Source organism: Brachyistius frenatus, unplaced genomic scaffold, assembly GCF_029030835.1.
Source record: "Brachyistius frenatus isolate BFR_SWC_R1_liver_20210118 unplaced genomic scaffold, ASM2903083v1 Contig_38, whole genome shotgun sequence".
In the NCBI taxonomy this organism is placed as follows: Eukaryota; Metazoa; Chordata; class Actinopteri; family Embiotocidae; genus Brachyistius; species Brachyistius frenatus.
In genome coordinates this window covers 704,017-727,123 of record NW_027210637.1, presented here as the reverse complement: position 1 = coordinate 727,123, position 23,107 = coordinate 704,017, and the positions used below count along the sequence as shown (strand labels likewise).

Here is a 23,107-nt window from a genome sequence, read left to right as displayed (position 1 = left end):
CTCTCCCCAGTGCTAATGAGAAGCTTCAGTCAACACATGGTTGTCATTTTTTATCCCGTCTCCGGTAGCAGATAAGAGGCACAAGTGAGGGTCTGTCTGACAAGGCCTGTCCATTTCCAACGTAGACCCATTCAGCTGGGACCAGAACCAATAGCAACTTAACTTCTTTGCATATGGATGTCAGTTCAAAAGCTATTGTGTGTTTCCAGCGGCTCGAAGTTTAAGCTCGGCCCCTCGGGCGCCGATTGTCTGTCTATCAAATTAATACGAAGCAGCTTCTGCGATCAAGAGATGTGCTCGGGCTCGTCCGCTGATGTTACGCGGTCTCATTAAGACAACCATTTTTTTTTTCACCGTAGCTCCAGCAGCGTCATTTTGACAAAAAAAAAACCCCAACATATTCTCAATTCTAATCTTGATACCGATATCATACAGTACACCCAAGAGAAATCTGAATATGCAAATCCACTCTATAATTATACAAATAGAAATGTGTCTTGGCATCTCACTTACACGTTGTTTTCTCAACACTCGTACTGAAGGACGTACTGAGTTTAATTGGCAGTGCGACAGTGGACCGGCGGGTTTTATCTGCTGAACGGGTCGAAAATAAAGACGACTTGCGCCAGCAGTAATTAGGAGCGGGTTCGCTTTGATTGCTGTTGACAGCTACCGAGTGTACTGTAAGCGGCCGACAAATGATGGAAGTAGACTATCGGTGACCGGCTGATCACCATTTCAGTAGCTTCTGTGTACGCAACGGCAAGGAAAGCAGGAACCAATCCGTGGCAGTCGGCAGAGCGTCAGCGGAGCCGGCAGTGACGGTCAGCGTGTGCGTTTTGAATTTACCCGTTTACGGTCGTAGAAGAAGAACCAGTTTTTAACATGCTGGACAAAAAGGAAGACACGTGGCGAGCTTTTTGCGTCGCACCGGATGCCAACGACTGCACACCAACGCGCCATTACAATGTCTGGACAGCGACCGCAATTTACACACCGAGGCGAAGGACACGGACAGCGAATTGGTTATAAAGAGGTCTTTGGGACAAACGGCGCAAAATGCTACATTCAGTGATCAGTTGGTCACAAACACCGTTTAAAAAAAACAACTGGTATGAACCCAAAGACATCCGTTTCAGCACGTCGTTTAGTCGTATTAACTGGATCAGTGAACTACTTCCTTGGAGAGAAATTACACAGTTTTCTTCCTCTTCACAATGACCAACTCAACCTAAGAACATCAAACAGAGCTAAGAGAGTGCATATGACGCCAAAACATAAATTGTTTTTTATATATATACACGTGTAATAAGTTTCATGTTTGCGATATTAGTTTAATGTTTAGCATACTGGAATTTGCTAATCAGCCCAACACAGAAAGTATAAAAATGTCATTCAGTTTTATAGGTATTTGGTTTATACTGAAATACTGTACAAGTTGAAATTTACAATTCACAATGATAGGGAAGAAATGTTTTTCTTTCAAATTTCACGGTACTTTATTCAACACTGCAGTTCCAAATTTCACTAAAAAGTAAAAAAAAAAAAAAAAAAAAAGTCATGGCACATAAATGGATGCAGTAGAGGAAAAGTCAAGAGGATCACCAAACTCAGCCGGCTTTATCCCTCAGAGACCTTAAAGGTCCCTAATTTAACGGCAATTCATCTAATGGTTGTTCAGTTAAGCGCTGAACTGATTTATCAAAAAGCCTGACAGACGTTACTGTCATCCCTCCACTTAGCCACATTCATGAGTATCCCATAAAAAAGAAAAATCAAAACATGTTTTGTTTTGTTTTTTTTAAATGAAAGCTGTTTGGTAGATATCCAAGTAACTTAGAGAGACAGCGCATTACATGGGATCCAAAAACCGAACCCTCTTTGAGGCGGGTAACTAACATTGAAAGAAGTGAAGAAAATTCATTATTATGCTGTGATAATGAGTACATATCTCCATATTGCTACATAAATTGAAGCCATTACCTGGAGGACAAATAATCAAGTGACACAGTTAACATGCCATCGTATTTTACCCACTAATAACCCCTCCAAATCATAATTACATCTGGATTTGGTTGTAAGCTCTATTATATTTGCTCGATTATTCATTTCCTCTCTCTGACACGGTGCCTTTTGTAGCTGCAACAAAAAGAGCGAAATTTCCTTCAGCTGTGTATCATTGGGACAATCCCTCCGTTCTCCTTTGCAAAGCTTTAAAACTGTAAACACTGGGAGGTTTTTGGGTATAATTTATGGTTTCATTTTTAAATATTTGAAAAGTGCTGAAAGGAAAATAATGCCTCTAGTAGCGATTACTTATCGCTTCAACAGGCTCCTGTGTCTTCTCGCCGGAGCTCTCGTCCAATGAGAAATTGATTACATATCAGTCACGGTAAAAAAAAAGAAAAATCGTCTGGACTGAGCAGGAGATGCAATGAGAGGAAGAAAAAAAAAGAAAAGAAGATGGGTTTTATTTATTTATTTATTTTTTTTTGGGCTCCTGTTGATCTGATATTGATTGCCCGACATTGGTCAAATATCCCACTCTGCATTGCGAATAGATGCTTAGTGGGAGGGGAGGGGAGGGGAGGGTCCGTTTGACAGGACAGGCCACATGAGAAAAGGCTGATTAGGACTGCCACTCACTGGGGTATCATTGATCTGAATGCCTTTTTTTCCCCTCCTCTGATTGGGATGAAACAGAAGTTTTGATCGGTAACATCAGCTTACCTGCAATGTTATTGTTGTTGTTTTTTTGCTTCTTTTTTTTTTTTTTCGGGGGAGGAGGGCGGGTTTCAATGTTTTCCAATCTGCAGGGAGGCGTTCATCATCATCTGAATTGAACATTTCAGTTGTGTAAGAAAGGATGTGCTGTTTGTTTTTGTTTGGGGTTTTTTGGGGGGTTTTTTTTTTTGCTTTTACAATCTGAGGATGTTACACCCAAAAAAAAAAAACTCTCGAGGAAGAAGGACCACAGAGAGTTCAAATGTGCAACAGAATACAGTATCAAGATCCATTCCCAGTCTCCTGTGAAGTTTGCTTCTCAAAGTTAAGAAGAGCGGGTAGGAAATCAATGCAGAGGCAATCGCTCATGAATATTATATTGCGTCTGCTGCCTGCGAGTGCATTGCAGCTATTCCCCGCGTCCTGCATGGAACAAAGGCGCAAGGCGAGAGCTTCGGGAGCCTCCCGACTTCGCTGATGTCTGGCGTTATAGCGGGGAGAAGCGCTTGTTCCCAGGGACCGAGAATAATTGGTGTGTTTATACAATCAATGGAAGAGAACATTCAAACCCCTTTCTCTGGGGAAATATGAACAATACTGCACTACCACCTGCTCCCGCCTCGAAAACCGGGCTGTGCATTTCAGAAGCGGGCTATAAGACTGGTTTCAGATTGTGTCCTTTTGTTCTCCGCGTTGTATTGTCGCCGCGGTGTCAATGGACCACTTGCATCTGCCAACTGGTGCCTGTACAACCTGCAACGTCTGGTGTGTTAGTTAGATCATGTCTTAAGATGTTATATTACACTGGTACGTTCCCTCTTTTGGGATTTTTTATTTTTTTATTTTTTAAAATCTGATGTAATGTACGAGCTTCTGTTTTGACGTTAAGTGTGTGGATGTGCAGTAATGATGTTTTGTTGACAACGCTTGCGATGCCGCGCTAATTGCGATGCTGCTTTTCCCTGTATAACAATCCCACATGGATTCACCAACATCATTATTTTCTCCGTGACAAGATGAAAATGCAGACGCTGCCGGTGCATCTCTTTTACCGCGTACAGGTTCGACCTACAACAACAACTATGTGTTGGATTATTGTATTGTATTGTGTTATTTTTGAGCGCACGCACGAATCTCCGCGTGCACGTCGGTTCACGAGCTAACCCACCACCGTTAAGTACATTTTCAACCAGTGCGGGGAGGGGGGGGAGGGGGGGGGATACAAGTGCCGCTGGCTGTTTTATCTCGAGGCCAACTGCATTTCGATGAGCGTCTTATTGACATTAGCATCGTGGATTTAGTCGCAAAGCCCAAAAAAAAAAAAAAAACTCAGCCAACAAGGTGGCTCTTCTTCCTTGCGAGGCGTATTATCAAATTATACTACGATAGCGGCATAAAATGTGTCGAAAAAGACAATTAAAACACTTAATTGTCACATAAAATGTCCCGATCGCTGGTCGTAAATTAAACTAAATCCCAAAAGTCGCAGCGGCCAACTGCCCCGACTTGGCAAAGCTCACGAAAGGTTTCGGTGCGGGACGCGCAGCAAAAGTACGGCGAGGTCACGCGAGCTCCTACCTTTGTAGAAGCACTCCTCGCTGTGCATGATGGTAATCCTGCGTCCTCGGAGGCAGGAGGCCCGGTGGAGCTCGCAATGGTTCTGGTACAGCTTCCCGTCGGAACCGCACACCGGTTTGTAGTGCGGTTTGCAGTGATCCAAGCACTTGCAGTCCCCTTCGTCGGTCTCATGGTTGACCACACAATGGCGTCCCAAGCCGCAGTACTTGTGTTCACATGGACCCGGGTAGCCGTTGTGTCCCATAACACCTGAAAGGGAACACACACAAGCGGGAAGAGAAAAAAGTGTTACACGTCTTTTAATCCGACCACAACCTGTCAATCAATATGTGTATCTGTCAGAACAGACGGAAAGCCCGGATTTAAGGCTCCCATTACAGGCAGGGATTTTAATTAGGGTTTTGTGTTTTTTTCAGCCCGTAGAGAATAACCCTTTCTTTACTGGAGGGCGTTTTGCTCAACTCGCACAGACTCAATCAGATTCCATAAATGATGGAGGTCACAATAAAGCATTTGGAGTAGAAGTGAATCAAGAAAACCCTTTTTTGTTTTGTTTTGCCATTTAAAGTCTGCACGCACAAATGTAAGACTGCAAAGATGTCATCCAGTATCTATACATTACATAACCTTACATCCCCTAGCAAGGAAATCATCTCTCTATGTGGGCATGTAAAGCTAGTATGTCAAAAGTGAAGATCTCCGTTCAGGAGGAATCCCACTTTACCAGCTATTCTAAATATGTCAGAACAGCACAAACCTAATGAAAGGACAGAAAATGAACGCAAAAAAAAAATAGCGCAAACATTTTCAAATTCTGTGTCGCTTCTTTTTCTAACAATAAACTTCTTACATTTACATCACATGAATATACATTGAGGTTTTTTTTTTAAATGTGTGGTGAACTAAAATAAGAAAATGAGAACCCATTGGTCAGGACTTTAACGAAAAGATTAGTTTTCATTATTGATTAATTTGACAATTATTTTCTCATTTAAATATCAGCATGTCCATAAAACATTAGAAAGTAGAGATCAATGCCCACCAGCATATATCCCAGACTACAATGTCAATAATGTTCTCAACATTTTTGGCATTTCTGCTCGAAAAATGACTTAAACAAGTAATCGCTCATCAATATATTGTACCGATCAATAAGATCATCTTTGCTGTTCTAATGGCTTTTTTTTTTTTTAACAGTTCACATGTTGATTTAAAGACTCTCCGCGAATCAACACTTCACAGTGAATGACAAGTTTGTTTTGTGCGGAAACTTAATACTTTTTCAAAAAGAGAACCCTTAAAACGGCGAGAGCTAAAATTCCATAGAGTATTCATTTAATTCAGGAGTGGAGGAGCTGAGGGGTTCGAAAGGAAAAGAAAAAGCTAAATAAAATATGATAAAAAAAAAAAAACATCATTGAGCGAGACTTTTATTTCTCGAAGGCTGCACGGCTGCACTTCTGCGGCAGAAGCTGAACTCTCACCGCTGCGGATAAGAGGCACGAAAAGACGGCAATGACGGAGCCAAAACACTGCAGCTCGTGTCATGATTCAGCAGGAAATGTACACAAAATGCTAAAACCGCAGGCCTTGAGCAGGTGGCTTCATTTGCAAACCGCAAAAGAAGGAGGTGATGATTAGTGGGACATCTCTCGAGGACGGGGTTTCTGTTGTCGTCTGCCTTTTTCACGCTGATTGAACTCTAACAAGTCTTGACAGGCCGCAGATCGGTCCGTACAGTAGCCGATGAACCACATCAAATATATTGAATTTCTAATAACGGCTTGCTCACTCTTAGATTGCCCTTTGGAATAGTCCTCGAGGGGTGAACGGGTGTGTTGAGCACAGAAATGAGGGGGAAGAAGAAAAAAAAAACTCAATCGTCAGAGCGAATGCCTCTCAAGGCTACACGGATACATTAAGGACATAAGGGCAGAGTGGAAATAACTACGTGGGGAATTATAGCCTTGCCCACCAAAAAAAACAAAAACGTTTTTGTTTTGTTTTGTTTCTTGATTAATTGACAGACATAAAAAAAATTTTTTTTTAAATGTAACACTTAGCTTACGACTAACTTCACGACTAATTTGGCACTTCCTTGTTGCTGAAATGCATTCTGTCAATATTCATTGCGTAAATATGTGACCGCTTGTTAAAATAAAAAAAAACACCTAATGAGCTTGTAATGGTTTTGTCGTATTTCTGCGATCAGTGGCAAAAAATGAAGCAATTTAAACTTGAGAAATGATTGAGTTTTTCAAACTACCCTGAACCCTTCCTAAACCTCCCCAATAGTTATTTTCTATTCAGTTAAACATCAAAATAACAGCTTTGTTTTGCGTCGTTGTTAGAAAATTCTTTTTCAGAACTTCTGTCTGTGCGTTATGATAATATAATAATCAGGCTTCTTATTGGTGACATTCATGAATGTGCTTTACCTTTCGTTAAATTATGGAGGAAACATGAAGCCACCCAGTTTGTTCGCGTCGGCGTTTGTTCCCGTTTCACTACCGACCGATAAACGTCGACGAGGCGTGCGGCGCATCGCTGCATTAATTGCGATCCGCGATGCGTTCGGCTTTTGGCGCGACAGTTTCCAGATCCGTCCAGTCGCAAAAAAAACAAAAAAACGCAAGACGAACACCGAGTGTCCACAGACGGCGCGAGTAGATCGTAAATGGAGCGAAGGGGCCGCTTTTGCTTTTGAGATTAGATGTATCGCACGCGCTGGTGTTGGCATCGGTTATCGCTCTTCTATTCCATTTATTACCCAAAAAAAATGGCAGTATTGCGCATAACCGTGTATCCCGTTACCGGCTAAAAGCCCCGTAATTGTGGGGTTTAGTTTTTCGAGCATAAGTTAGTGTGTTTAAAAACCATGAGGGGGAAAAAAAAATTTTTTTAAAATCCATATTGCGTAATAGCAAAGCTAAAAAAAATTAAAAAATAAAAATAAAAATTATATCGGGTATTAAAGCCTACACTTTCACAGTGACTTTCAATGAAATGTGTTGACGGGTATATCCGAGCTACGTTTTAGCAGTTGGGCGTCAGCGTAAACAAACAGACTTAAAAGTGTTAAGCCGTATATCCCCCCCCCGCCCTCCTACCAACCCCCCCACCACCACCACCACCACCACCACATTATCCTCTAGCCGTCACAGAGGATTTAGACGAGATACAAGTGTGTACACTGTGACCTGATTGGAGCCAGTCAATTTGCCAGTTTATTAATTCCCCCGCGGTGCACCGGCATAATGATTATTCAGTGAATTTGAGTCGCACAGCCGGGCATCCTCTGCCACCAGCAGGGTCAGCGAAGGGCGCAGTCATTTGTTATCAGCGTGCACGTCCAACTGTCTGGCCATCAGCTGACATCGGAGACAAAATGAGGAATCGTGCACAGCGATTCGTTTATTGATGACCTATTATTTTTCAAAGCGCGGACAGAAATCCATGAGCCCCCCCCCCCCCCCCCCCCCCCGTCGTTCAATGTGACCCTTTTCTGGCTGGAACAGTAACCATGCACTTGTAAACACATTAACAGGACCAAAGAAGAAGGTGGACAGATCGTAATTGTCTCGCTCAGTGACACTTTAGCACAAGACTCAACACAAAACAGTCGTATATTGGAGGAAGATGCGATCAAAAACAAATTGCCAGTTGTGCAGTTCGGCCTCGTACTGCAGGGAACATATCAAACCACAACTTTGGCTGCAGACGGACAACCGTTCACACTCACATTCACACCTGCAGCCAATTTAAATGAGCAGTAAACGTCACGGAACCTTCTTGCTGTCAATAAGCCGCCCAACAGAGAACATCCCTTTTGCTCTTTTTTAAACTTTCTGTATTCAAAGTACTGAAGCAACATGAGGCTAAAACCGAAAACAAAATAGCCTTTTTTTTTTTTAATCAATGAGTTTAGGATTACATTTTTTATTTCAATGATGAAACTAAGCAGTCCGGGAAACAATCATTTATTACGATATTTAATCCCTTTTTTTTTTTTTTTCTTCCCCATATATAAATAAGGCAGGCTAAGCTGCTTGAGAAAAACATTGTTGTTTTTGTCCAAAAAAATATTGTGATTGTATCTAAAAAAAGCATTTTATTTTTTAAGTTAATCTAGAAGGCTGGTCAATAAGACATGAATGGACCAAAGCATTATTATAAAAGGTTCTTCTTTCTACATGAATATCATGAAATAAAAGAATACTGTTTTCATGTTGTTGAGTTTATCCCAGTTATTATTCATTGAAATATGACATATATATATATATATATATATATATATATGTATATATTATTATATAACAGTGGTACTTCACCATACTCAATAATAATCAAATATGATGGTAAGAATGATGTTTACCAATAAGAGCTCTACAGTTACTGACCGTTACGACAACAATGCCAAACTGCAGGCAAGTCATGTCCAACAATGTTTTGACATGACTAAAAACACATGATTAAACTGGAATTACATTCATGCTTCTGAAGTCAGTTGTAAACTGTAACTGCTTTAACCAATGTTAGTTTCACAGGAAAAAGGACGAGCTTCTTTACAATCCCAAATAACACAGGTCCAAGTTTAAAAAATGATATGGTTTAAAAACAAAAAAGTTAAAATGTGAATTCACCTGGGATGTTTCTTACCAGCTCACAAGCTATCATTCAACCACCACAACGGGAGTGACAACAGCCTGGATTGTTTATATAAAAATGACTTTCTGATGTTTTAAAGAAACGAAACTGACCAATGACTCGATCCAACGTTAAAAAAAAAGATCCTTCACTGATCATAAAGCCACTTCTGTTAACACCGTTTTATAAACGTTTGCGTTCCGAAACGAGCACAAACTCAGATACGAAGGCAAGTCGTTGGGATTATCTAATTAAAGAAAGCAAGTGAAAATGTGCCCTGTGCAGGTAAAAACGTGAACCTTTAGTCTGAGCGTGTAAGCAACACCGAGGCCTTGACAGATGTGGCTTCTGCGTGCATCGTTTGAAGGGCATCAACCCTGGATGCATGCATAATGAAGTGAGCACTGTGTAAAGGGATAACAGACTCGGACATGGCCGACATAATCAGATTGTCTTTGCAGATGGATCAAAGCCTCGCTATGACGGCGAGAGGTAAGCTTTAGAAAAAAAAATTTAAAAAATTAAAACACAAGAGTGTAATGGAAAGTGCCCCCCCAACAAATGTGTAACAACCCGCTCTCCCTTTGTAAAGCCATCCGAGCTGCCTTCCGCACATCTCGGGTGCTCCCGCCGAATCCAAAAGCTCACATCCACTTCAGCAATATGCCCCGCTGTTTTGAAGCATATTTACTCCTTGACACGCACCTCTAAACTTGCATTTTCTATTTCTGGCACTGCATTTATTTCATTTTTTATTTTATTTTATTTTATTTTCCTTCTCTTCCTAAAAAGGAAGAACGCCGGTCTGGTACCTATCTGATGTTTCCCATTACAACAGCTCAGATTCCTGAGGGACGGAGCAGAGTGTGGTAAACAACAGTCAGAGGCGCTAAGCTCACCGCGCAGAGTTAAGCTGTTGCCCACAAGGCCCGTGAATGAGAACAAGGGGATGCAAATCGAAATAAACAGCGACTGAAATAATGCTCAAACTCTACATAGCACGCAAACGGTGTCACCTCCCCCCCCCCCCCCACCACCACCACCACACCCACCCACTCGCACCGGCTGACACTTTGTTCAATTAAGTTCTTTGAGGGTCTCGGCAGACGTGGAGCGGGGCGAGGGAGCTGGCAGATACCACGAGAGTCTACAGTAGGAGCGTCAGTTACTTGTATTTTTAGCCAACCTGTTGTCATGCAAAAGAAGAAAAAAGGTTTAATGTATTCGGGGTTAAAAGGTCTGACGTCATTCAGTCTGCCATCGCCCGGTTTTTTCTGCCGCCACAACTGAATTAAACTGTGACCATTAGCGGCGTCTCGGGAACAGCAAGCTCCTGAATGTCACCAATTTATTGACACTAAATAATTTGCGACATATTTATCGGGAGTTAGATTTAATGGCCCAGTTATTTTCAGCCAACTAGAGCTGTAGGTATGCATAGTCTGCAGACATCACGTTCGACTTGCCATAAGGGAACAAGTAGTGGATGATTTTTTTTGCCTAGAGGCACCTTAACAAATCTGTAACCTCTGGATAGAATTTTGGAAAAACAAGCAATGACACCTGAGAAACAAAAAAAAACAAAAATCACAATTTGAGGTAGATATGTTTTTGGATTTCATACTTTTCGGGGTTCGAAATAACTAATGGCCCCCGGCTCAAAAATGTTTTCCTTGCAGGGCAAGTTGACTGGATGACAGCCAGAGTCAGCGATGTTGGCACGTTTTAGATAATGTTGTCGTTTTCCAGATTTGTCACCAATGACATGCATCGGGATATGCTAAAAAAAAAAAAAAAAAAAATTCCCGTGGGGAAGATTAATAAAATTGTGAGACGCGCTCTTCATCTTTTATGAGCGACAGTGCATCCGGTGGCCCGGAATCCAATCAGGGAACCTCGCAAGACTCTGGTTGAAGCTCGTTGGAAATCAAATTTGCCCAGTCGTGTGTTTGGGGTGCGGGGGAAGAGCCTGCAAAAAATATATATATATATATTGAACTGGGGACCCATGACAAATATGTTACTAACCGGTGCTTGGAAAAAAAAACAAAAAAAACCACTTTTTTTTTTTTTTTTTTTTGCTTAAGACACATATGATGCTGCTTTTTTACTTTTGCAATAAAACCTCTTGATTGGAGAACGGAAGCCGTAACGTGTCCAGTAGGGATTTCTGGCGATTCCTTGCAAAAGACGGGCTTCGGTGCCATTAAACATATCGAAGATGACTAAAAGAAAGCGACCCGAGCGGGAACACACCGGCGAGGCTGCTCTTCAGATAAATAAAACTAATCCGTTTCATCTTTTTTTTTTGCTCGGTTGTGCGACTGTGGTGTCAGGATGCTTCCCCGTGCACAGCTGCCTGGCTATAACAATGCCCTGCAATGACAGGCACTTCGGGAACATGTCAAACTTGTAGTTTCCTTGGGTTACAACACCCCCTCCCACCCACCCACACACACACACACACACAGACAATTACAAACCCATCTAAAGGAAACTTGACTGATGTATGTACTGTGGATAATAAATTAAGAAAAAAAAAAAAAAAGCATTGTTTTTAATTTTTCACTGCTGGACCAGAGAAAATATACAAAGCTCCAGTAAAACTCAGATCTACTAGCCAGGGTAGGCCAGTGGGGAAAAACAAAAAACAATTACATTGATCTCTGGTGTTTAGTTGGTAAAAAAAAAAAAAAAAAAAAAAAAAAATGGCCCTATAGTTCATTTAAAAACGAAATGATTAATTGTGTTTTGTTTGGCTCGGTGTAGTTATCCGTGGGCTATCAATTCAAAGCTGTGCCCAAAAACTAGTGCAGTGCAAAAGGATGCAATTGAGCCTGAAGCTAATTTTTCACACTTCCACATTTTCTTTTGAGTGTCTCCTTGAAATCTGCATCCGTTTAAAACTCAGCCACCGTGTCGAACTCAAAGTTGGTCCAGCTTAAGTTTATACCGCGTGTGCACGAGCAAACGTGTCTAATCGTCACACTGAGCTGTCTGTTTAGAAAAGGTTACTGTCTGGTGAAATATGGAGAAGTATGCAGCAACTTCGCTGGCTTGTCTACTTGGCAAAGATTCGGCATTTCGGTTTGACAAAAAAAAAAAAAAAATGCAGGCGGTAATAAGTGGGAGAAAGTCAGGCAGATATAGCGGCGTTATCTTCGGCTTCACGTACGTCAAGTCGAAGACTCGTTTCCACGTGCCTCCGAGGTGGAGAGCTGCTGATAGACCCGGATCCATCAGCGTAGTTACGGAGGTGTTGTGTTATCACCCGCCCAAATGCACTTCCTTCCACCGCCGAATGCTAATTGCAGCACTGCGACAACACTTTTACTCCTGGTGGCGTAAACAACTCTTGAACATTTCATGAGAAGCTATTTGAGGCTTAAGAGGTTCTTCTTTTTTTTTTTTTTCCTCAACCCCTTTAGAGCCCAGTAACACACCATGTTTTAAACATTGATGACTTTCCTTCCACCTCAACGAGTCCGTTTTCAGTGCTTCCACTAAAACGCAAAAAAAAAAAAAAAAAAAAAAGTCTTGCAAAAAAAAAAAAAACATGATGTCATTTCTTGTGTTTCTATTTTCAGCCAATCATAACCCACCATGAGACCGAAGGACATCATATATAAATGTAGATGTCATACCGTTGCATGTTTGGACTTTATATTATGAATTTGAACTCCCCTGTTTGGTCTTGAATTAAATCTAGTCTGCGTTGAACAGAGGACACATCGGTGGTACCGTCGAAGCTGACTCCTGCGACCGCTGACCTGAAACCGTGGCCGCCGCCGCGTCTCCATTCTCTCACTACTGTATTAAGAAACATAACACTGAAGGTCAAGAGAAAGCATTTGCATTCAAATTTTAAACATTTAACTCTTGTGCGAGACGAGACGACTGAACAGTGAAATGCAATTTTCTCTTTAGCAGTAAAAAAAAAAAAAAAAAAAAGTACAAGGGTCGAAGCCACGTTGCGACAACAATTTTTTTTTTTTTTTACAAATTCCTGGTGAGCCTTGGATTACAATGGAGACTTGTTCAATAAAGAAACACAGCAAGTGGGAAATGTGTTGAGTTTAACAGGAACATTTTTTTAGTACAGGTATAAGGAGGCAGATATGGGACGGGGGTGAGGGGGGCGGGTGGGTGGGTGGGTGGCGGGGGGTTTACTGCTGAACATCCATCGTGCAGCGCTCGACAAACGCAACTGACAGCACATGAATAGGCTGAGCTTGTGAAATCTCACAGAACATCCGAATCGAGTCACCAGTTTATTCATAAAACGCCGTCTGACACATTCATGACAAACCGCTTTGCAGAGCACAAAGGACATTGTGTAAATACAAATTAAAGCTATATGAATAAACCGCACAAAATATTCTTTTGCTTGTCCGTTGTTCAGAACGATATTAATAGCCACATCGACACGAGAGAGGAAAAACAAAAAAAACAACAAAAAAAAGACTCTTCAGTAAAAGCATCTCTGAGAATTAAAACATCAAATCTCTGTTGTTTTTTTTTTTTTTCCCCCCACAAGGTGTTTTAATTCAGGCAGAAAATAAGGTCTGTTGTTTATGTAAACACTTTGTTCCAGGACAGAAATTACAACCGTTAATTTGCCAACTGTGATGTCGATGGGGCGTGATGTTATTTTTCCATTTGCAATAATTGCATGTGTTGGTTTAAATACGGCGACAAATGATCTGTGCAGATTAATCTATCGAGCAAGGCGCGTGCATATTTACACCGATTATTTTCATCTCCATTTTAACCCCCCCCCGGTCCTGAACCCAATGCGAGTACATAGTAAAGGTAACTTCTGGTGTGGTCTACGTACGAGGTCGTTAGCTGTGCTAATTATCTTAAACCGCCAAAAAAAGCCACCGTTAAAAAAAAAAAAAAAAAAACGACGCTAAACAACAAGTTTATAGTTATTGTAATCTTCCCTTAATCTTAAACATGTCACGTGACACTACTGTTTAGAAAGTGACCAAACTTTGCTCTTCTGTTGGCTAAAAGTTATCGTGAGAGTTGGTTGGAAGCTTAAATACTTTCATTTTTTTGGGGGGGGTAAAATGCAGAGTTTTCTGATGTTAAATGTTTACTTTCAAACAGAAAGCAATGAGGAACAACTCGTGGGCAAATTTGCAAAGCAAAATACCCACTTTTAACTTTTTATCCCCGTCTTTTTGTTTCTTTTTTTTTTTTCTATTGGCAAAGAACAATGTCGAGCACGTTCACATTTTAGCCAACACTGAACACCAGTCTCAGGGACTGAAATGACAAATCTCACAGACAGCCGATGATATTTTTTCATGAGTAACTTGAGCGTTAGCAGTTCGGTCAAACATGAGTTATGAGAAAAATATATAAACTCTGCAGCTGTGATTGTTCTGTGTTGTTGTTGTTTTTTTGTAGAAGGGCAGCATAACAAGTGATTTAGTCACAATCGCCTTACGACAATTTTAGAAGGTGGAATTTTCATGTTAAACTTGGACGTATATCACATTGAGATTATTAAGTTGTTCATTGTGATCTTCAGTTAAAGGGAGCACCGTACCTCTTGAGAAATAGCGTGCGGTAAAGGAGGCGATTTCTGACATTTAAATCGACATTTCTCGTGTCATTTGGATCATCTGTGTTCTCAATGTGTCCACAGATTACAGAGTATTCTGCTGCCTCTGCAAACTCGAGCGTTTCTACCTTCTCAGCCAACAAAATGAAGTATAAAGAAATATTTACAGATGACAATTGAATCTTCTGTGTCATTTATAAAACGAACTACTAACAAAGAAAACGTAATTACATTTTACAACAGAATAAAATGGTTCCCGTCTTTTACGTCGTAATAGTACGAGGATTTGCCGACTTCGACGTCGAGATGAACTCCATGATATCTACCGTATCCGGGTAATTGGAGGGTAACGTGCCATTTCTGTTTTTGATTCAGTAATTCAGTACATCTATTGACACGGCTGTCTGCTTGCTTCCCGTACACGTGAGCCCCTCGAGGACGCGGTGCGGCTGACACATCGGCAAAAGAAATACATCTACACTCTGCACATCCATCACTTTAATGCGCACCTGCTTTTTAAATCGAGTTACTATACCCATTACTTTTTCTTTTTTTTCTCCCCCCTTTCGGATTGCGTAACAGATCTTTATCAGAGAAAAGTGAGCTCAACACTCATGTGCCTCAGCAGACACTGCAATTTTTACATTTATTACATTTTTTTTTTTTTTTTTTTTTTTGCCAAAAGCCTACAGACATTGTGTAACTTGCACTGTAATGGACGAGATGTGAATTGCAGCCTTGATGAAAAGCCGACACAAAAAATGCAATCAATTGCAGTAACAAGTCTAAAAGAAATGTGTTACTTCCAGCCTCTTACAGTGTGTGTGTGTGTGTGTGTGTGTGTGTGTGTGTGTGTGTGTGTGTGTGTGTGTGTGTGTGTGTGTGTGTGTGTGTGTGTGTGTGTTGGACCTGGCTGAGTGAACGTGTGAGAGAGTGGATGAGAGCACCTGGCAGCCACTTGGCAACTTTCCATCCCATTTCATTCCCTCGCCTAATGACTGAACGTGGGCCCGGCTCCTCGCTCATTCTGTCCACATCAGGATGCGGCACTGAGAGCGTTTCCACCAACAACCCCATTTGTCAGAGATTGGCGACTAATTGTAAGCACCCCACGCTACTCCCGTTACTACTTCATATTACAGTGGGCTGGTTGGTAGGCAAACCGCAGAGCGCCGAATTGCTTCTCTTGGCGCATCTGATTCTTTTTTCTTTTTTTTTTAAAGTAATTTGAAGATGATTCTGTGAATTTGTGCTTCGGCATCTCTGGTTTTTCGGTTGAAATATTCAGATACAGTGACCAAAAACAAATACTCTTTAAATAAGTTAGGGAGAGTGAAATATTATGAATTTAGCTCTTTGGCTTGTTTCTGAGGTATTGGAAAGATAATATAGTTTTAAGTGTGTATTTTCCTTTCTTGCTAAATACTAGTAAAATGGAAATAAAAGCAAGAACCCTTTTTTTTTTTTTTACACAAATAAGTTTCGTTATAAATGGCATAGTGGTGTGGGAAGATTAGAAAAGCAAATACTTTTCATAATAAGGAAAATAGAGGGGAAAAAAGGACAGAGAAGTTTCCGTTTAAAATGACTATAATGTGCTTTCTTCCCTGGAGCTGTGAAAACACTACTTGACTAAAAAAAAATACAAAAATTTGGGATTAGAGGAGAGTATTTTGAAAACACAAACTCTTAGAAACCCAACTTAATTAACATGCCCTTACTTGAATTTAGAGCTATGATGTAATTCCATTAAACCACTAACAATTCAGAATATATGATCAAAGCTAATTTATAGAGACAACATATTGTAGGAGTCTTTTCAGCCAACGTAATTGGTAATTTGCTGTAACTAAGAGCCTGTTTGTTTAAGGTCAAGGCTTTTTGTTCTATATACTTTCATCATCTAAACTCAATAGGGGCCTTTTGAAAAGGCAAAAAAAAGAAGCCACAGAAATGACATGAACTGAACAATGGAGACATTAAAGCACATTGCTTCCTATCTGACAAAAGAAAAGAAAAAAGCCACAGCAAAGGACTGATTTTTTTTTTTGCCGTGATGAAACACAAAAGACTATCTAAGGTTTCAGCTCAAGAAAGAACAAAAGAAAAACAAAATGTTGTGTTGTTTTTTTTTTTTTTTCATCAAGTGTAATCGTAAGCTAACATCCCCCCTCCCACCGCTGAGAACCAGACTAGACAAGGAAAGTCAACTGTCGCTCAAATCGACTTTTTATCTCTCTAAACATGGAAACAGTGATAATAACAGGGAAACAACACGAGAACTTTGAAAGATAATCTGGAACACGAGTGTTAGACACACTATAAATGTGAATTTTAATCCAATTTTAAAGGTAGACATTCGGGCTCCTTTCACTAACTGTGAGGCGATTACCTTCAAGCTTGTCGGAAAAAGTCGGATAAAGACTTCCAAGAAATTTTCAAAACGCATTTTTGTATCCACAAAACTTAAGGAGGTCACATTCATTTTGTACTAAAGAATGACATGAAATAAAATAGTTTGATGTGAATGGGGTGAGTGGATCTGTTTTGGAGTTATTTCATGTTTGGAGACTGATGCGGTCCCGCCATTCAGATAAAAGGTACATTAAAGTTAATCTTGGCCGAAAGCGGGAACCGACCTTCAAGATAATGTTCCTTCCTACGATTACTGCGCTGACCTTCAGATGGAAAAAGAAGCACTGCTACTGCCAAGCCTTCATCATTATCCACTGTGAGTAGCACAGGTTCATGCAGATCACTAAGAATTATTGATGAATCTCAATTAGAATGGTCTCGCTCCATTTAATTCTACATATTCAGGATATGGTTTGCCAAAAAAATGATGGGTATCAACATCCTGGGAGTCATTTATACGCTCAAGATGAGTGTTGATGGTAATATTGTTGATCTTGCTAAGTGTGCAGCACGTCATGCTTCCTTTGGCAGTGCTGATGATCGCCACGACACCCATCGCTCTCTTTTTACATTTTTTTTGTGCCCTTGCGCCTGTTATTGTTTTCAAATAAGCAGTTAAATGCCCGTTGAAAGTTCGACAAGTGTTTGAAAGACCTGAAAATAAATCGCATGCTAACACAGTATACCAGGATATGGGCTCATAAATGTTATTCTTACGGCCTCTGACAACAACAAAAAAGTACAATAAAAAAAATAAAGTACAAGTGATCAGTAAACACATCCTACATATGCAGGAGCACACGGTGACGTGCAACGATGCACAAACATTCAGACGATTGAAAATGAAATGATTACAATGTGGAACTTTTTTTTTTCCATCTGCACACGAGCAGAACCTGTCCAGAGAACTATTCTCTCCTACGATTTTGCAAATCAACCAATGTAACTGCGCTCCACCGAGGTGACAGCGCACCTGGCTTTTGAAGGGAGACGACACCGGTTGGCGCATTTCATGTTCGAGTCAAAAACAGACCTATTATTATTTTAGAGACAAAGCACAACACCTTTGAACAATGCGCTTTACTTTATGCTCAAGATTATCCATCGTTTAAAGTAGCAAAAGTGCCTTAAACACACATGCGTCATGAGCCTGAGACCATGTGCTTCAACTGCTGGAATATAGTCCAAATCTCTTTACTTAATCAAGTGATATTTTTTTTTTTTTTTTTTATTAGATTAACTCGGAAAAAAAATGGTCATGTCTTAGTGTTTTTGCATTTGCCTGGGAAAAAAAAAAATCCTTAATCTCATTTTATATCCGGGATATGTATTTACAATTTAATTCTATATTGCGCACTTAATTACATAGTTTAGTTTTGTTTTACACACAAAAAGATGCTCCTCATTCTTTGGATGTAGAAAATCCTGAAGTTCCAGGTTTTCTTAACTTGCCACTGGCGCTAACTAGCATTTCAAATTGTTTTGCACATAGGATACCGTTTTAGCTTTCACTGCCACCTTTCTTTTTTCTTTTTTTTTTAAAGGTTCAGACCAATAAAAAAAAATAAAAAGCAGCTTCCCCACTTATTAAAGACCTCTACGATGGGACAGCGACTCTGAGGACTCATGGGAGTCCAGACTTGCTGAGCAAAATAATTCAATGTGACTTTACCAGCAATTGGCCAATCAAACAGAAGAATGCTGAATGGAAGAAATACCATTTGTGGCACCAGAAACCAGAGCAATAAAGACCAAAGATCACATCTGCATTTTTAGGCTGATCGGACATGTCGGTGTGTTCTACGAAGTCAAAGCCACAGGTGAGATACATCGCCAACCTGACCTCTCTGAGAATCCTCCTTCAGTAGTTTCCAACAACAATAACCGTGTAATGCTTATCGTCTCATTTAAGGCAGCCAGCATTCCTGTGTTACTCAGTCGTTTTGCGGCACTTAACCCGGTTCATTTTGCTCTATTCGTCATCACAGCAGCAACTTACCCACTGAAGGCCAGTGGCAAAAAAAAAAAAAAAAAAATTGAAATAAATCTGCATACTGACATCTATAAAGAGCGTCTATATTTTGAAACCGAGAAAAAAGCAAGGCGGGCCTTTTTCTCCGACGTCATCGCCGAAAATAAATGATAACGCACAAAACTTGAACCGTCAACGGGTTTAACAAACGCTCCCGTGGTCAGTAGCCGTTGAACAAATGTTCCAACAGGTCCTGCAGTGAAATTGCTTCCTTCTTTACTAAACAAAATTCAGAAAAATAGACAAGCAGGTGTCCGTATCAGGTATGAGATGTGCATTGCAAAGCAAAAAAAAAAACTGAGCATCCTTTAAAAAGACCATTTGCTTGGAGTAAAAGTCTTTTTCATAGTCGGTGCATGATTAGCTTCAGAAGAGAAGCTGAGACCAGACAACCGAAGGTAACACCGTGTTAATCTTTCTGTGGGGTTTATTTATTTATTTTGACAGCGCTGTCGGGTCATATTGCTATCAGACAACTTATGGGCCATACCCCAGGATTTGGACACTCATCCGGAAAAAAAAAAAAAAAAAAGGTATCAGGAGCAATTTAAAACCGAGCATGAAGACCTGCGGTGCAAACACAGCCTAATGCTTTTTGAAGTGCAGTGTGACCATGAAAAGGTATAGCCGCCTCCCCCCCGAGGAGGTGACAGAGCTGTACCGTACAGTATTTAGGCCAGACCCAACTGTCCTCTCATGGCTTAGTGGGTCAAGGAGCATAAGTGGCCTGTAAAGCTTGCCAGAAAGTCCTGAGGGGATTCAAAAGGCAAATCCTATAGGCCTTTTTTTTTTCCCCCCTCTCTCTCTCTCTTTTCTTAACTCGGCAACTCATCTAAGTCTGACAGTGGTGCTCACGAGCAGATGGTGCAGTGTAGTCCCACAAGCCTCTCTTTTAAAAAACGACTTCCTTCCCCAGACAGAAAAAAAAAGAAAGAAAAAGACTGCACTCGGTGAATCTGCAATAACTTGATTAAGACTTATTGTATGAAAGCCGTTGCAAATTAAACTGTGGCAAAACAGTGGAGCTCGATGGAACAACAGGGAGTCTTCCAATAATTTTGTCTGAGAGAAGTGCAGTGCAACGCACCGTTCACCGGTCCTCGGTACAGCTGTGACAAGTTATTAAAAGTGTAACCCAGTCCCAGGGGCTGGTGTGTAATTTTAGAATTAATATACAATTTAGAGCTTGGTGTTTGCGGCCTCTGAATTATTCAAATGTACTTCTGCTATGGGCTCGGGTGTGGTGGGAGTAATGCCGTTTTGCTCTGCATGCAAATTAATATATTATGTCGGTATATGAGAGAATGGGAGGTGAAATAGATTTGTGGGGAACGTAAACATTTGTGCCTGGCAACAAAACAAGATGTTTGCACTCGTGCAGAGTTGAGACCTGAAAGGATGTAAACGTACTAATAGGATCCGTTAAGAAGGTTCAACTGTTACTTAAGACTGACACGACAGTCCGTCTGTGGGGAAATCTTTCTTCAGTGACCGCATTTAGGTGTAAGCACTTTACCTGGTTAACTCGATGAGAAGACACATGTCGACACGCACCATCCGGGCAAGAGATTTGATTGATATGCTCTACCGCTGTCATCAAAACACAGCAGCATCTTAAAAGGAATAGTTTGGGTTTTTGCAAGTGGGTGTTGTACAAGTTACACATCCATAGTTTAGCGTTTCGCCTACCACTGTCTTGGGACGGAAAGAAACCAAAACCCACTCGTAGAACTGCAGTTACGTCCAGTAACTACTATTAACGTAGTTCCTGCGCTCCCATTTCATTTGTATCTATTTTCTCCTTAAGGATGGAGATGTGTCTCATAGACATGCAGCGTAGCAATATAGTACTGTACAATACTTTTATAATATGTTTTAGTGCTTTACCTTGACAAACCTTTTCTTACAAAATAAAAGCAGTTATGTAGCATGCTGGTCTTTTAGTATTGAAGATCAATTCATTCTCCAAAAGTCTACACTCCCCGTTTTTAACTTCTCATGTCCTGTTGGGTAACAAAGGTGATAACCGCCTTCCACTGTTGATAGTAGAAGGACATTCCCTTTGTAAACTGCACAAAACCTCTGCTAACATCAATTGAAGCATTTATTGCGAGTTTACTGCAGATTATTTGAGCTGATGCTGCGGCAACGAAAAAGGTCGACACGCAGCATATCTTTCAAAGCTTTACATAAAAACATGTTTGAATTTTGAGGTCTTAGGCAGTTTCAAGGTGTTCCAACCTCTCTACAAGTTTCGGCTCAACTCATGCATTTTGCAATACAACGCACTCTGTGCTACGGTATGAAAAGACATTCCGAGCTCTACACAAGAGTACGTTTTGTCAATGTGTCAGTTGGTCAGAAACTTGCTTTATGATAAAAAAAAATTTTTTCGCTCAAGGTAAAACACCATTAAAGTCTCACAATAATAAAAAAACAAACAAAAAACAAAAAAATCGAAGAGCAATTCCCATAGTCCACGAGGTAAAAAACACTGTTTTTGTCAAAGCAGTCTGGCTTTAAAGAGAGCATAAATAAATACACCAGCGCACTTCCCCATCAGACATAACTGCATGACAGCAAGATAAAGAGGTACAAATATAGCAAACACTTAAATTGATATTGATTTCTTTGGAGGTGGCTAAAACACCTTTTCCATCCACAGCGTAGCTTAGCATCTGTTATCGCTGCATGTGCAGAGGGTTTGTACATGGCGTGTCACGTAAACAGCAATATCTACACAAAGTAAAGCAATGATCAAACCAGGAAAAGTGATCATTATGAACACCCAACAGCAACAATGTCTTTTGTGTTTTAAAACCACATACAGTGGGTACGGAAGGTATTCAGACCCCTTTAAAATTTTCACTCTTTGTTTCATTGCAGCCATTTGCTAAAATCAAAAAAGTTCATTTTATTTCTCATTAATGTACACTCAGCACCCCATCTTGACAGAAAAAAACAGAAATGTAGAAATTTGTGCAAATTTATTAAAAACGAAAAACTGAAATATCACATGGTCATAAGTATTCAGACCCTTTGCTGTGACACTCATATTTAACTCACATGCTGTCCATTTCTTCTGATCCTCCTTGAGATGGTTCTACTCCTTCATTGGAGTCCATCTGTGTTTAATTAAACTGATTGGACTTGATTAGGAAAGGCACACACCTGTCTATATAAGACCTTACAGCTCACAGTGCATGTCAGAGCAAATGAGAATCATGAGGTCGAAGGAACTGTCCAAGGAGCTCAGAGACAGAGTTGTGGCAAGGCACAGATCTGGCCAAGGTTACAAAATAATTTCTGCAGCACTCAAGGTTCCTAAGAGCACAGTGGCCTCCATAATCCTTAAATGGAAGAAGTTTGGGACGACCAGAACTCTTCCTAGACCTGGCCGTCCAGCCAAACGGAGCAATCGTGGGAGAAGAGCCTTGGTGAGAGAGGTAAAGAAGAACCCAAAGATCACTGTGGCTGAGCTCCAAAGATGCAGTAGGGAGATGGGAGAAAGTTCCACAAAGTCAACTATCACTGCAGCCCTCCACCAGTCGGGGCTTTACGGCAGAGTGGCCCGACGGAAGCCTCTCCTCAGTGCAAGACATATGAAAGCCCGCATAGAGTTTGCCAAAAAACACATGAAGGACTCCCAGACTATGAGAAATAAGATTCTCTGGTCTGATGAGACCAAGATTGAACTTTTTGGCGTTAATTCTAAGCGGTATGTGTGGAGAAAACCAGGCACTGCTCATCACCTGCCCAATACAATCCCAACAGTGAAACATGGTGGTGGCAGCATCATGCTATGGGGGTGTTTTTCAGCTGCAGGGACAGGACGACTGGTTGCAATTGAGGGAAAGATGAAGAGATAGAAAGTACAGAGATATCCTGGAAGAAAACCTCTTCCAGAGTGCTCTGGACCTCAGACTGGGCCGAAGGTTCACCTTCCAACAAGACAATGACCCTAAGCACACAGCTAAAATAACAAAGGAGTGGCTTCGGAACAACTCTGTGACCATTCTTGACTGGCCCAGCCAGAGCCCTGACCTAAACCCAATTGAGCATCTCTGGAGAGACCTGAAAATGGCTGTCCACCAATGTTCACCATCCAACCTGACGGAACTGGAGAGGATCTGTAA

The 23,107-nt window shown here is 40.8% G+C and overlaps 1 protein-coding gene across 5 annotated transcripts in view; it reads right to left on the bottom strand.

The window, feature by feature from the left end:
* The window catches only part of fstl5 (follistatin-like 5), a 170,362-nt gene that overhangs the window by 105,543 nt on the left and 41,712 nt on the right, over window positions 1-23,107 (bottom strand). For all 5 annotated transcript variants that reach the window (XM_069701742.1, XM_069701745.1, XM_069701743.1 and 2 more), the window contains one exon: window positions 4,303-4,551. In XM_069701742.1, the coding sequence (XP_069557843.1) occupies window positions 4,303-4,551 (249 nt within the window). The remainder of the gene's footprint in view (window positions 1-4,302; window positions 4,552-23,107) is intronic.